Source organism: Typopeltis vanoorti, chromosome 20 (genome assembly GCF_054136105.1).
Source record: "Typopeltis vanoorti isolate ZY-2024b chromosome 20, IOZ_Tvanoo_1.0, whole genome shotgun sequence".
NCBI lineage: Eukaryota > Metazoa > Arthropoda > Arachnida > Uropygi > Thelyphonidae > Typopeltis > Typopeltis vanoorti.
The window spans coordinates 35,064,886-35,080,747 of NC_143568.1; the positions used below are offsets into that span (position 1 = coordinate 35,064,886).

General features: G+C 35.1%; 1 protein-coding gene across 1 annotated transcript in view; it reads right to left on the bottom strand.

Moving 5' to 3' along the window:
- Usp14 (ubiquitin specific protease 14) overlaps positions 1-15,862 on the bottom strand; it is a 231,536-nt gene that overhangs the window by 10,675 nt on the left and 204,999 nt on the right. The window contains exon 16 of the mRNA XM_090410762.1: positions 8,326-8,400. Within this exon, the coding sequence (XP_090266888.1) occupies positions 8,326-8,400 (75 nt within the window). The remainder of the gene's footprint in view (positions 1-8,325; positions 8,401-15,862) is intronic.

The window sequence follows — 15,862 nt, forward strand, 5'->3', positions numbered from 1 at the left end:
TTGAAGAATCAGAAAGAAATGTTGATTGTTTCAGATAGGTAGGCAGGTAGTGAAGTTGTCTGCAGGGATAAAAAAAATCAAAGAAAGTTTCTCACAAGCAAGTCAGCATATGTCCCCAAAGAATGTAGGAAAAATGTGTTACTAAGTCATGTCTTCTACCTCTTCCATGACTTTTGCTAAAACAAACTTGTACAAGATAGAAGATAAATATCATAAAAGTGGCAATCAAAAAAGGAGGGAAGAATGCAGAAAAGAAATCACATGATATAGGTGACATGACATAAAACTAAAGATATCCTGGCTGTCAGGAGTAATTACTTGCAATATGGTTAAATGAGATAAGTAGTGACAGAAAATCTTCAAGAAAAATGCAATCGGAATTTGACAGCCTGGTTGGCGACTATCACATCCACTCTCCAACCAACAGACTGTGAGGTCAAATTACATTGATATTTTATGAATGTCTTTAGGTGGTAGATGAATTTTTTTCTCCCAGTGCAAGACCACTGTCCTGCACATTCAAAGTCTGAAGTGGCTTGCAAAAGTTCCAATGTTTGTTATAGAGTAGGGTTTCAAGATTACCTAACCCTTAGTCCACGAAGTGTTGCTAAGGGTGAAAGCCAGATAACAGGAATGAGATCTCCATGTTGCCTTTAAGAAATGAGGAGAACTAACTGAGGCCTCTGAGTTAATGTCCTATCCTCCTTCACACAATGTGTTCCATTAGTAGGTATCCACTGGGTACTGAAGAAATGAATTTGGGACTTAACCGACCAAACGATACTTCTCTATTGGCTTAAACCAGAAGTACATATGATAGTACAACATGAGATTTCATTCCAGCTGGGGAACTGCCTAGTTTAACAAACCCCTCTCTGTTTTCGTCAGAGAACCAGAGCAAACAGTACAAAAGTCAGCGATTGGAACAAACCAGAAATCAAACATCTAGAAGAGGAACAGACCCAACATCAGAAGAATTGAAGATAGGAAGAGTCAACATAAGCAGCATCAATAGGAAGGAAATCGAACTAATCGAAGAACTGGAAAAGTACAACATGGACATTACTGAGACAAAGAAGACTAAAACAGATGAGATCCTACTAAATAAAAAGTATGGGGTATTATATTTGGGCAATAACAGTCAAAGGGAAGGAATCAATAGCATTCAATATCAAACAGGACAAAAAAACTTCTTTATTGGAAGGCAATTAAAAGTAGAATTATATGGACAAACTTCAAAATGGGGAAAGAGATAATGAAACTATTTGTGTCTGTGGTCCCACAGAAGGTTCTTCTGAGGAAGAAGTGGAGAATTTCAAGTCATTGGAGAAGGCAGCTGACAAGAAAATGGAAAAGCTGGTCCTTGTTGGAAATCAAAACTGCAAAGTAAGAAATAAATCTCATACGTACAGAAATGTTTGGGGAAAATGTGAAGAAAAGGTAAGGCTAACAATAATGTTAAGTATCTGCTGGATTTCTGTTTGGGAAATGAAGTGGTCATTACAACACCATGTTGCAACATGAAGATGTCCACAAGTTCACATGGAGAGAAGACATGAAATAAGAAAAGCCTCACCAACTATGTTATGATTGATAGCAATGTTGTCACACTACTTCAGGACTCAAGAATGTACTGAGGATTTGAAACTGGAAGTGATCATCACTTAGTTTTAAATAGGATAACTATACAAAGATCATGCAGAAAAAAAATGAAACAGTTCAAAAACAAGAACCAAACCTTGGGGTCTCAGTAGCACATTCTGAAGCATTGATTGATTCAGTTAGGGAGGTTGTCTGCAAGGATAGAAAAATAAAAACACATGGTAGACACAAGAGAAAGAGGCAGTCCTGGAATGCAGAGTGAAAGCACCTAGCAAATAATTCAGCAGATGACCAAGAATACAGAAAAAAAAAGTAAGAGAGCTAAGCTATGCGTAAAAGCTAAGTCTAAATAAAAATCATGGGAAGACTTCAGTAAGAACAGAGAAGATAAAAATATCAAGAAGTTGGCTTTCTGTAGGCTATGGAAAAAGCTGTAAAATGAATCAAAGATGATAACATGAAATCTGAAGATAAAGATATTCTCGATGTCCAGATTAATTATTTTGAAAGACTTAAATGAAACAAGCAGTAACAGAACAGATTGGTAAAAAATATTCAAGATAAATGCAAAGAGGACTACAGGAAAACCTCACTTAATGCAAATTCAATATGCGGGATAATCAGTTAGCGTGACTAAATGAAATTATACTATTTCCCGCTTTAAGCAAGTGGAATGCCATTTTTTTATGTTATGCAAAATTTCATTATGCAACATTTTTTGTCGCCAATCTGCAGCAAGCGAAAAAGCTGGCAGTCATTGAGAAATTAAAGCACCACTAATAATACCATGATTGTGCAAGACCTGGGATACAGTGAGTCTACAGTTTGGACTATATTAAGAGAAAAGAACAAGTTGCTACTGCTTCTTTAAGCATGCACACCACCTGAAAGAGAAGAAGCCATTTAATGATCGAGGAATCTACTATCACTCTGAATTGAGGATTATAACCAAAAAGAATACCTCTTAGTACAGGGAATATTCAGGAAAAAAGTCTCAATATTTTCACCTCACTGAAAGACACCAAATTTCAAGAGGAATGTAAAAGCTTTACTGCACATTTAGAATGGTTTGACCATTTTAAAAATCGAGTTGGACTGCATAACATAAGAATAACTGGGGAATCTGCTAGTGCTGATAAAGATTCTGCGGCCAAGCATCCTGAAGAATTGCAAAGGATAATTCAGGAGGGTGATTACGATGATCGACAAATATTCAATGTCAAGGAAAGTGGTCAATTTTGGAAGTATATGCCAACAAAAACTTTCCTAGCTAAAACTGAAGCATCTAAAGATCGTCTTACGCTTTTATTAGGAGGCAATGAAGAAGGCAACTTTAAACTCAAGCCTAACATAGTTTGTCATGTACAAAATCCAAGACCTAACATTATTGAAGAAATCAGCACAATTGGAAAAGAATTTGGATTTAATAATCTGGATAATGAAGATGTGAGAAACTTGCTCGATTCCCATTCAGAACAGTTAGGTGAGATGATCTCCTTCAACTAGAAGAACAGCGTGCACATGAAGCAGATAAGGAGTGCGAACAAGAAGAGAAGGTTATGACTAAGAAGCTACCTGCAAAAGAACTTGAGCTAGTTTTCAATCACATTGAGCATGCTATGGAAATTTTTTTGATGTTCATCTTGATATGGAACGAAGCTTCGAAGTCCACCAAAATCTTGATAAAGCAATCGCCAGCTATCAAAAATTGCATGAGAAGATGAAAAAGTCAAGCATGATTCAAACATCTTTAATTAATTTTTTTGTAAAAAAGTAGCTCAATTATGTTGAGACGTTAAATAAAAATTTAACAATTGATTTTTGTTAACTGAGATGATTTTATCTTCTAATATAGCTTATACTATAATTTTTTTTTCCAAATTTACACTAAATGATAGATGAATTAAATTATAATTATTCATATTGTTTATTATATTCGCTTAACATGATTTTGCTTAGTGTAGATTAATTAAGCGAGGCAAGGTTTTCCTGTGCATAATAATACTTGATGTATGAAAAAAGCTATCCAAAAATTGAAATGTAGAAAGGCAGTCAGAGTAGATGATATTCAACCAGAAACGCTGAAATATGGAGATATAAATGTTTCACAGTGGGGTGCTTAAGAGTCAAAGCTATATAACTGAGAGGAGCCCTCCACATAGACCTCACTTTAAAGGAATGCAGAAAACTGACCAGGGCTTTTGACCTAATGTCCAATCCTCACCTTCTCGTGGTGCACCCTGTTAGGTATCTACCTGGATACTGAATGAACGAGGATGGGCTGGCAATTTGGTATTTAGCCGACTAAATTGTATGGCTGGGGCATTGCCCAGATAAACAAGGCCCCCATTGTTTTCACCAGGGAACCAGGGTGAACAGTGAAAAGTCAGCTACTGTAACAAATCCTCAAACACACCACCAACTCAACAATACTAGAATTCAAGATCAGTACTATCAACATAAGCCTGAATGGCAAAGAAATGGAGTTATAAAACAAACTTATAAACACACGTATTCTTATTGGCTTAAACCACAATACAAAATGATAGTACAAACATGACAGAATCTCATGCTGGCTGGGGCGTCACCTGGTTAAACAAAGCCCCTGTTGTTTTTGCCAGGGAACCAGGGTGAACAGAGGAGGATAAGTACCAGATCGACATAACAGGGGTGACCAAAACAAAAAAGACAAACACTGGTGAGATCTTTCTGAGCAATAAATAGAAAATGTTATACTCAGGCAATGAAAATCAATGAAAAGGAGTACCATAGTATTCAACACTAAATACGAGGCTATTCTTCTTGAATGACATGCAATTTCAAGTAGAGTGATGTGCGAAAATATCACAATGGGAAACTGGACAATGAGACTTATTTGTGCCTATAATCCTACAGAAGGTTCTACTAAGGTAGAAATGGAGGAATTTTTTGAGACTTTAGAGAAAGCAATTGACACAATGAAAAAGTTGGTCCTTGTTGAGGATCTAAATAGCAGAGTAGAAAATGATTGTCAGACATACAAAAATATTTTGGAAAAATTTGAAGAAAAAAGCAAAGCTAATAATAATGGCAAATGCCTGTTGGATTGCTGCTCAGAGCATGGACTGGTTATTACTAACAAAATGTTCCAACATAAAAATGTGCACAAATTCATATGGAGAGAAGAGGCAACGAATAAGAAAAGTCTGTTTGACTATGTTATTGTTGATAGTGATGTTTTCTGCCTGGTGCAGGACACAAGAGTGTGCAGAGGATCTGAAATTGGAAGTGATCACTGTTTAGTCTTGAACAGGATAAAATTGAATTTCATATTGAAAAGAATAACATGTAAGAAAGTTTTCAAGCGAATAAAAGTTGAGCAGCTCTCAAATGTGAACTGTAGATACACAAAGATTATTGAAGAAAAAATGAAAGAGTTTGAAAACAGGAATCAAACACTGCAGATTCAGTGGCAAGTCCTGAAGAAAACCATGATTGATTCAGCCAGAGAGGCATGTGGTGAGGTTGTCTGCAAAGATAGAAAAATCAGAACTCCAAGGAAAAGAAGAAAGCATATTGAAAGTTCCTGGCAAATACATCAGCTTGTGCTCTTAGAGAATACAGAGACAAATGTAAGAAAGCTAAACACTGTGGAAAACCAGTTAAAGAAAAGTCATGGGAAGACTTTGCTAAGAACACAGAAAATAAATATCAAGAAGGTGGCAAGATATTCTGGAGGTTGTTGAAAATGCTCAGCGATGGAGGAAAGAGTGCTGTTAAAGGAATTACAGATGATAAAGGTGACATGAAAACTGCAGAAAAAAGAAATCCTTGATGTATGTAGTAATTACATTGAAAAATTGCTAAATGAAACAAATACTGATGACAGCACAGTAGTAAAAAACACTGAAAAGACATGCAGTCAGGAATACATATCCATACTTTTAAGTAGAAAAAGCCATCAAAAGACTGAATTGTGGAAAGGCAACTGGAGTAGATGATATTCTACCATAAATGCTCAAGTATGGAGGTATAAAAGTCTTACAGTGGCTGCATTGCATAGTTCAGAAGGCCTGGACAGAGGGATGAATTCCAGCTGATTGGTGTAGAGCTCTCATAGTACTCATATACAAAAAGGGAAATAAAACTGAATGTGAGAATTACAGAAGTATTTCCCTACTGAGTGTTCCAGGCAAGATTTATGTAAGTATACTTGAGAAACGGTTGAGATGAATTATGGAAGAGAAGCTTGGTGAAGAACAAGCTGGACTTGAGCCAAATAGAGGCTGTCAGGATCAGATTTTCACTTTACAACAAATAGTTGAGAAATCATGGGAATATAACAAAGATCTGTATTTAAGTTTTGTAGAGCCCTGCAAAAGGCACATGACAAGATGCCAAGAGAAAAGCTATTCAAAGCACTACAGTTGTATGGTGTCAATGAGGCATTATATCAAGCAATACTTAGTTTTATTTGAGTTGTAAGTCAGCAATTAGAATTGAAGGAAATACCAGAAGATGGTTTAATGTTATGTCTGATATCAGACAAGGATGTACATTATCGCCCCCCCCCCTTTATTCATTATGAAGGAAAGTGGTATTATACCTGATATCAAAATTGGAAATGTTAATCACAGCTCTTTACTTTATGCAGATTTTGTTATACTTCTAAATAAATCCAGTACAAGTCGGCAAGATTCCTTGACTAAATTGAATAACTGTTGTAATAGATATGGTACGAATGCCAGCAATAACAAGACAAAGAAAATAGGCAGAAGCATTGAAAATATCAACTAGATTGTGAATGGAGAACCTATGGAACAAATAAAGCATTTCAGCTCCTTAGGCACAATTTTTAGTGAAGATTGTATTTTAATATGGAAATAGACAACAGAATCAACAAAGCTGGTATGGTAGAAAGTCAAATGAATAAATTTATATGGAATAAGAGAGAAATTAGTCAAACACTAAATTAGCTAGGAAAATGTCCGTCTTGTTGAGGAGGAACTGCTCAATGACAGATGGCTGAAGCTCAAAGAAATATCAACCGTCTTTCGCACCATTCATGAAATGCTTCACATGACGGTCAGTGCAAGGTGGGTGCTCTGAATTCTCTCTTCAATTCAGAAGGAGCATTGCTAGAATCCATTGTCACCAGGGATGAAACCATGGTCCTTTATTATGATTCTTTTTTTCAAAAGGGAATCCATGAAGTGGTACAAACCAGGCGAAACACTGCCAAGAAAAGCCGAGGTCCAGTCCACCAAGAGGATCATGGCAACAATCTTTTAGGATTGCTCTCTTGACTGACTTCAAGGAAAGGAATACCACCATGAATGCAGAATATTCAGGAATTATTCAGAATTCAGAATATTCAGAATTGTATAGGAGTGAAACACTGTTCAATGCCACAAAGAAAAAGAGATGAGGAATGTTTGGTCATGGTGTTCGCCTGCTTCATGACAATGCTCCAGTCCATATGGCTACTGTTGCAAAAGCTGCAAAGGATTGTGGCTTCCAGGAGATTGAACAACCACCCTACAAGCCCAGTAACTACTACCTCTTCTTGAGGAAGAACATTTGCAGATGATAATGAGGTGAAAGATGCAGTTTCAGGCCATTTTGTAGACAAAAGTACAGCCTATTTTTTAACGGGCATAGATATGTTAATTCAAAGATGTGAAAAGTGTATTGAAGTAAAGGGAGATTATGTTGAATAAAAGTGACACAGTTGTTTTCTTTCTATCACCTCTATAAGTTAGTCAGGCTGGAAACTTATGGAACCATCCTCATATCTTTGATCCAGAGTATTTTAATAATAAGGTGATACACTTTTTCACTACTTCTATATAGGAAATATATGACTTCTGCAATTCAACCTTGGTTTCTCTTCTGGCTCTAACCGATGAGATCTCAATAAAGGTTGAAACCGGTCCTTCCCATAATGCATAGCATTATATACGTCCGAAAGGATGTGTACTTTGCATTATGTGATACCAAGGCTATTACTGTGAAGTCATTAGTCTCTACATACAAGAAGTATCATGAAGAACTTCACACACAAACTTTGTTCACTTACAGTTGGATACATTATTAAAACAAGAATATAATTTCTTGGAAAATTTAATTTAAGTTACTCAATGGTTTCTATTTCAAAACATTAGCCTCCTGATTCTACACAGCACTTATATAGATCACTGAAAAGCAATCTTGTTGCTGTTTAACTTATCTCTGTTCACTTGTTTAAGAATGACTGCACCTTCCATATTGGTTCAACTACATATCTGTGACTTTTGAAATAATTTCTCCCTTTGGGCTGTTTTTCAGTGCAAAGAGGATTAGAAGATGTAGAAAGCCAAATCTAGTGAGTAATAACAATATGCTCTACTTCAGAAATCAGGTAACATAAGACCATTTGTGAGGCTATTTTCCAAATGAACTGTGTCTTAATGGCATCAGTAAACAAATGTGCATATGAATTGATTCCTCGTCTAATTTAAGAATCAGACCATCCATAGAAAATATGAAAGATAGCAAATACTGCCTTGAAATTTAAATAGCTGTCATTTCTTTGGCCATTACTATTTTTCTCTGAATGCCAGTTGTAGTATTTCATAAGCTTGAGGCCATCTTATTTCGAATGCAGCAAAATTTAATGTATAAACACTTTTCCCTCAAAAATGTGCCTGCACCCCAAATGTCAATTCATTCAATGTAAGTTGAAAATCTAAGTTGAAAATTTACCTCCTCCAGAGAGCTTCAAAATGTCTTCAGATGTTACCAGAGATACTTTATCATCATCACATTTGAACCAATCATCTAATAAAAAATAATGTTTATATGAGCTGCTTGAGATAGAATTCTATATAATACAAAAATCTGAAAGCCAAATTAAAAGTGTTACTAATAATTACTGATATATATGGGATTGATGTGTGTGTGTGTGTGTGTGTGTGTGTGTGTGTGTGTGTGTGTGTGTGTGTGTGTGTGTGTGTGTGTGTGTGTGTAAGCCATATATTTAGTTTACAGTGCGATTTTTCTTTTTCTTTCATTTTCAACATGATTACAACTTAACTCTTATTGCAGTAGTAAAATGCTTCAAGTTTATTGTACACATTCTAAATCTTTTCCAAGTGGATTTGTTTTCTGTATGGGAACAAACATTATTTCAGATAAGTTTTATATATTTATTTTTTAAAACTAGCAAATATATGCTATAAGAGCAAAATAATAACAAACAAAAAGAAAATACAGTCAGTCCTCAACTTATGGCATATTTGTCTTATGACCAGCAACACATGTGACTTACGGAATGGCCATCATGCTTACATCCTGTTAACACATTCACTCAATATCACCTCACTCCTGCAACCTATTATTTAAGAAATATACTTTTGCTCAGACTATTGTTGCTACTGCAGGTAAGAAAACCCAGAGTAGGGCAGATACATACATTTGGTAGGAATATGATATCATGTATTGCATAAAGAACATAGTAGAGTATGGAGCAAGGTGTGAACAGAGTGTAGGTGTCTGGAAGAAGTAGCTGATATATGTTCATACATTCACAGAATTCAATGAGAAAACCTTACAAAAGGACTGGTGGCATGATAGTGCTGTTAGCTAAAGAGTTGTACATCAACAATGAAGAAGTAGAGCAGTTTATGGAAGCTGTGGAATAAGAACTCTCAAATGAAGACGTTATAGAGCTAGAAACACAGAAAGTTGCAGAAGAAGAAGAAGAGAAAGAAATGCGATTAAGGAGAGAGAGAGAGATATTCAAGAAGACTAGCTGTCCCCCCGCCAAAAAAAACGTTTATAGTAAAAAAAATAGTCATTTGCTTCTGGTCTCTGTTAATGAGGCAGTTCAGTTGTTTGAGAAAATGGACCCAATATGGAGAGATTTATCAAAGTAGACAGAATGACACAAGCTGCAATTGTTTGCTACAGAAAAGAAAAGGCAAGGTGAACATAATGTAAAATTTTTACAGAAGCTCACTCATGCTGTCAACCTCACTCCCCAAAGATGAGCCTAGACAATCTACAAATGATGCATCTGGTGAACCATCCTCAGAACACTTTGTTGTTGTTGTTGATGAAATAGTCTCCTCTGTTGAATTATCCAATTAATAAACCAACAGTTTTGAAGAATCACTCTTGCTCCATGTGTTTTCAAGCTGATTATTTTACTGGCAGCACAAAGAACAACTGGATACATGTTTCATTATTTATTGCTTTACAATACTGTATACAGTAATTTTATGTTGCAACTTATACATGCATTATTTCACTATAAGCAAATATAAAATTAGTTTAAAATATATAAAACAGACCTACATTTTAGTATTTAGGCATGTTCACTGTTAACATATCCTTATGGCTCATACATGATTTCCGATTTATATGGGACTGTCGAAACAAAACCTTGATGTAAGTTGAGGACTGACTATACAAATACATCACAATCATTATACCTAATAGTTACATATGCCCGAAAAATACAACAATCCAAAACAAGTGAAATAAAATGTTTACCAACATTTGAAAACAACTGCCTAAGATATCAGAAACAAATAAATGCATTAATTTGAGGTTTCTCGGATATAGCATTAACTGAAATATTAAAACACAAGACTCAAGACAAAGACAAAGTGACAAAAGAAGAAAAAGAACATACCAAGTTTATCAACAACTGTAAACTAACAAAATCAAGGACAAGATCAAGTCCAAAAAATATCTGACAGATTTAATAAATTAAAGACTTATTTCGGTATGTAAGTCAAGTAATAATTGTTTAATATCCGACATGTTTCACTGACTAATGTATGTCAGCATTTTCAGGGATACATTGGTAAGCAATTGAAAGTAACAAAAACTAGAAAAAACTAACCGACAATTCTAAAAATGATATCAAGTTATCACTGTGCGTGATACAATATGCGTGTCACAAGTACAACGTTTTATTTGTTGAGATATTTATTGTAATTTTCTTGAAAGTTCATTTCTTTTCGGTTGAATGATCTGATTAGAGTTTTCCATATATCTGGTAGGATTAGGCCTTGATTCTTATTTAGGTTACCTGTTGAACGGGCGACTGTAGCAGCTTCTTTGAATGTTCTGGAATGGTAGTTCTCTTCTATGTAGGGCATATGACTCATGTCCCATCCAATATTATGGTTGGTAGAGGCGAAGTGGGAAGAAAGGCCTGATATATCTTGTCTGTTATTCCTTACATAGCCTATGTGTTCTTTCTTTCTTGTTTCAAAACTTCTAGGTGTCTGTCCGATGTAATTGATGCCGCATGAACAGGGTATGCTGTAAATTCCAGAGTATTTGTAGAAAGGATGGCAATCTTTCGGAGATCTTATAAACTTTTGAATGGTCTCAATAGGTTCAAAGGTTATTCTGATATTATATGGTTTTAGAAGAAGAGCTAATTTTTTGGATATGGTACTGACAAATGGAATTGTTATAGAGATGATGTGTTGGGTTTCATCTCATTGTCTTTGTGGTATGTCATTAAAAAGAATCTTGTTGATGAGTCTTGTAGGGTAGCCATTTAGGGATAGATCTCTGGATATTTTCATTAATTCTTCTTGTAAGTTGCCAGGGTCTGTGGTACACTGTATAGCTCTTTTTTTAAGCATATGGATAATGCTGAGTTTCTGGGATGTGTGGTAAGACAAGTTGAAATGGAGGTAGCGTCCAGTGTTGGTAGGTTTTCTATATACCAACAGGTTGATGCTATTGTCAGTTTGTTTCTTAATAAGGATGTCTAGGAATGGAAGTTTATTATCTTTTTTCTAGTTCCAATGTGAACTTGATAGTGTTGTGGAAGCAATTAATTTTGTTTAGATAATCCAATAGTTCTTCTTTTTTGTGATTCCAAATGATGAAGATATCGTCAACATACCTATACCATATGCTATGACTTATTCACAGACGTTTCTAATATCCTAGATGAGGAAACTTGGCAACTTTTGGATAACGTGATTCATAAAAGTTATACAAAAACTTTCAATCAAAGTAAAAAGACACAAATTAAAAAATTTAATGCACTATATGATAATCACATCAACTCTAAACCTTCCCTACCAGACAACCAAGTCATTGTGAACCAATCTAATCACATCTTAACAAAACCAGAGATTTCTATTCTCAAAAATCGGATTCAATTTCGCCTTAAAACCAACTACTATTCCAAAAATGGACTTTATCTGCAACTTAGAGAAAGCCTTCTCATTACTTCCACACACAATAGCCAATGACCTACGATTAAAAAGCAGCTTAATCCTCTCCGCTCCCTCTAGATATCCTCACACCAACTCTAGCACCATGGAAAGAAAATTACTACTCAAATTAAAGAACAACAAAGAAATCATTATACTGAGAGCAGACAAGGGCAACAACACTGTCATCTTAAATACTAAGGAATATGAAGAAAAGATCAATAATCTATTGTCAGACACATCTGTCTATGATGTTAATACAGATCCTACTCACAAAAACCATCTTGATACCAATGAACTATTATGTGATATTACCAACTGGCCTGTGGACTTAATCAAAAAACTAAAATCTATGCATCCGTTAACTCCAAGACTATATGGTGTTCCCAAAATCCATAAAGAAGGTACACCGCTACATCCAATAGTAGATGGTATCCATTCCCCTACTTACAAACTATCAAAATATCTAGCCAAAATGTTACAAGAACACATTCACAACACAGATTCTTATATCAAAAACTCACAACATTTCTTGGAGAAATTAAAAAACACCCGTATCTCTGAAGATAATATTATGGCTAGCCTGGATGTCACAACCCTATTCACAAATATTCCAGTTTCAGAAGTCATCGATATCTTAAAAAACTTGTTCCCACCAAACATCACCAAGTTATTCAAGCATTGTTTAACTTCGAATTATTTGACATGGCAAAAAACTTACTACAAACAACTTACTGGATTAGCCATGGGTAGCCCTCTCTCTCGCCTTCTTGTGCTGACCTATTCTTAGAAAATTTGGAAACTCAAATTTTATTCCAAATTACCCCTAAACCAACCACATGGTATAGGTATGTTGAAGATATCTTCATCATTTGGAATCACAAAAAAGAAGAACTATTGGATTATCTAAACAAAATTAATTGCTTCCACAACACTATCAAGTTCACATTGGAACTAGAAAAAGATAATAAACTTCCATTTCTGGACGTCCTTATTAAGAAACAAACTGACAATAGCATCAACCTGTTGGTATATAGAAAACCTACCAACACTGGACGCTACCTCCATTTTAACTTGTCTTACCACACATCCCAGAAACTCAGCATTATCCATATGCTTAAAAAAAAGAGCTATACAGTGTACCATTGACCCTGGCAACTTATAAGAATTAATGAAAATATCCAGAGATCTATCCCTAAATGGCTACCCTACAAGACTCATCAACAAGATTCTTTTTAATGACATACCACAAAGACAACGAGATGAAATCCAATATATCACCTCTATAACAATTCCATTTGTCAGTACCATATCCAAAAAATTAGCTCTTCTTCTTAAACCATATAATATCAGAATAACCTTCAAACCTATTGAGACCATTCAAAAGTTTATAAGATCCCCGAAAGATAGCCATCCTTTCTACAAATACTCTGGAATTTACAGCATACCCTGTTCATGCGGCATCAATTACATCAGACAGACATCTAGAAGTTTTGAAACAAGAAAGAAAGAACACATAGGCTATGTAAGGAATAACAGACAAGATATATCAGGCCTTTCTTCCTACCTCACCTCTACCAACCATAATATTGGATGGGATATGAGTCATATGCCCTACATAGAAGAGAACTACCATTCCAGAACATTCAAAGAAGCTGCTACAGTCGCCCGTTCAACAGGTAACCTAAATAAGAATCAAAGCCTAATCTTACCAGATATATGGAAAACTCTAATCAGATCATTCAACCAAAAAGAAATGAACTTTCATGAAAATTATAATAAATATCTCAACAAATAAAACGTTGTACTTGCGACATGCGTATCGCAACCCGCACAGCGATAACTTGATATAATTTTTAGAATTGTCGGTTAATTTCCTAGTTTTTGTTACTTTCCATTGCTTACCAGTGTATCCCTGAAAATGCTGACAGATATTAGTTAGTGAAACATGTCGGATATTAAACAATTATTTACTTGACTAACATACCGAATTATGTCTTTAATTTATTAATACTAGTGGTCAAGAAAAAAGGTCATAATCTGACAGATCTGTTTAACAGCTGCGTTTTTTTTTTTTTATCACAGTTCACAAAAGCATGTGAATATTATTAAATGGGCAATTGTAAACAGTTTCTTTTCATACTCATTTCCATCATCTTGATCAATTATCCACTTGAGAACATGGATGATAATTGTTTAACATTAATATCCTTCAGTTGGCCTATCATCATTACAAGGATTTTTCTACTTTCCTTCATTCAGTTGTACTAACTTTTCATTTGTCCACTCTTCTCTGTGCAATGTTAAGATTTTGAACATCTTTTTGGTCTACTTCTTTAAAGTCTGCTTTCAGTTGCTAGCTGATTACTATCATTGTAAATAATCTGACTTTGTCCAACCCAACAAAACCATGAGCATACTTGGATAATAGATCTTATCACACTTCATTCACAGTTAACTTCAGTGTTCTTCTCCATGCTTCAGAAATGTCAAGTAACTTTAATACTGTAATTTATTCACACTTAGTTGAGTGAAAGATTATTCCACCCTTCACCAGAGTACCGCATAAGGTATCTTATGACAAAATGAAGATAATACACCTTAAATGTTGATATCACACACTCACTCTGGTTCATGGAATATAGGAGGATCAATATCAACATAATCTTTAGTGTAATAATAAATTTAGTTTAATCCTTTATCCAAGTGTGAGCAAACAAAGTTTGCACCTGAAATTATTTTCAGGACTGGGTTAAGGTGGTACAACACCAGGGCAACTCGTTGCAAAGGTGGAGCAAGCTACCAACACTCCTACCTCAGTATCTCCTATAATGCAAAACACATCTTCTTGCGGATATGTCTAATGTTATGCATTAAGGGAAGGGCCACTACCCAGACTAGTTTCGACATTTATTGAGGTCTCTTCAGTGGGAGCTTGCTCCACCTTTGCAACGAGTTGCCCTGGTGTTGTACCACCTTAACCCAGTCCTGAAAATACTTTCAGGTGCAAACTTTGTTTGCTCACACTTGGATAAAGGATTAAACTAAATTTATTATACTCTAAGCAAGTGAAAAATAAACTTTCAATAATCTTTAGTGATACATGTTAAGTGTTGCTACCACAGCCTGGTCCATGGAGTGAAGAAGTTGTATGTAGGATTAAAAGACAACATGAATACTACTGTTATACTGTTTGATACTTACAGGATGGTCAAAAGCATTACTGATAAAAAGAAATTTATTATTAAGATCTTCTCGCTCAGTACTCTTTACTGCAGGATGAGACAAATATTATCTTTACTAAGTACACAAAAACTCCGACTTTTGCAAATTTGACGTATGCAAATTATCCTGAAATGTCCATGAAAAAATTTTTACTTGACACCCTTATGTTATTCACATGTCACCTAACAGTGGCTGTCCACAAGGCAGACAGACAATGCACTTCGTGGATGCAACTTTCTCAGTCTTGTTTTGTTTATAGTTAAATACAGACATGCTAAGTATTTGTATTTGTGCATTTAATAATTTTTGTGTTTGCATGCACTGTGGAAGAGTATGATCATGACTGGAAAAAGAAAAAAAAAAGTGGACACCAATGTGTAAACACACTAAAATTTAAACTTGATCTAGAGATGATAATGAAAATTATAATGAAATATAAAGGTTGACAACACTTACTGGCCATAGGATGTGTTCGTCTTTCACTATCAGATGTAAATACAATTGTGACGGATGCAGCCCTTACAAAGGAGCACGTGCAAGAGTCTGCCTTTTTAAATTGGACAATAATGACAAAAAATAAAAGCATTCTGTTGCTATTTCTGACATGGAAATATTATACTGTTAATTATGTGAAATGAAGATCAAAAGCATTTTCTCCATGCTTAATGACAATTCAGATGAAGGTATGTCTTTCGGTAAACAAAATCAAAATATTTAGATTGTTCTTAATCCTATGTGACAGGTAATCGTTGGTTCACTGTTCAGTCATTCTCTTGATGATTTATTAGGAAGGTTGAACGGCAAAATTAAACACCCCCTCCCCCATT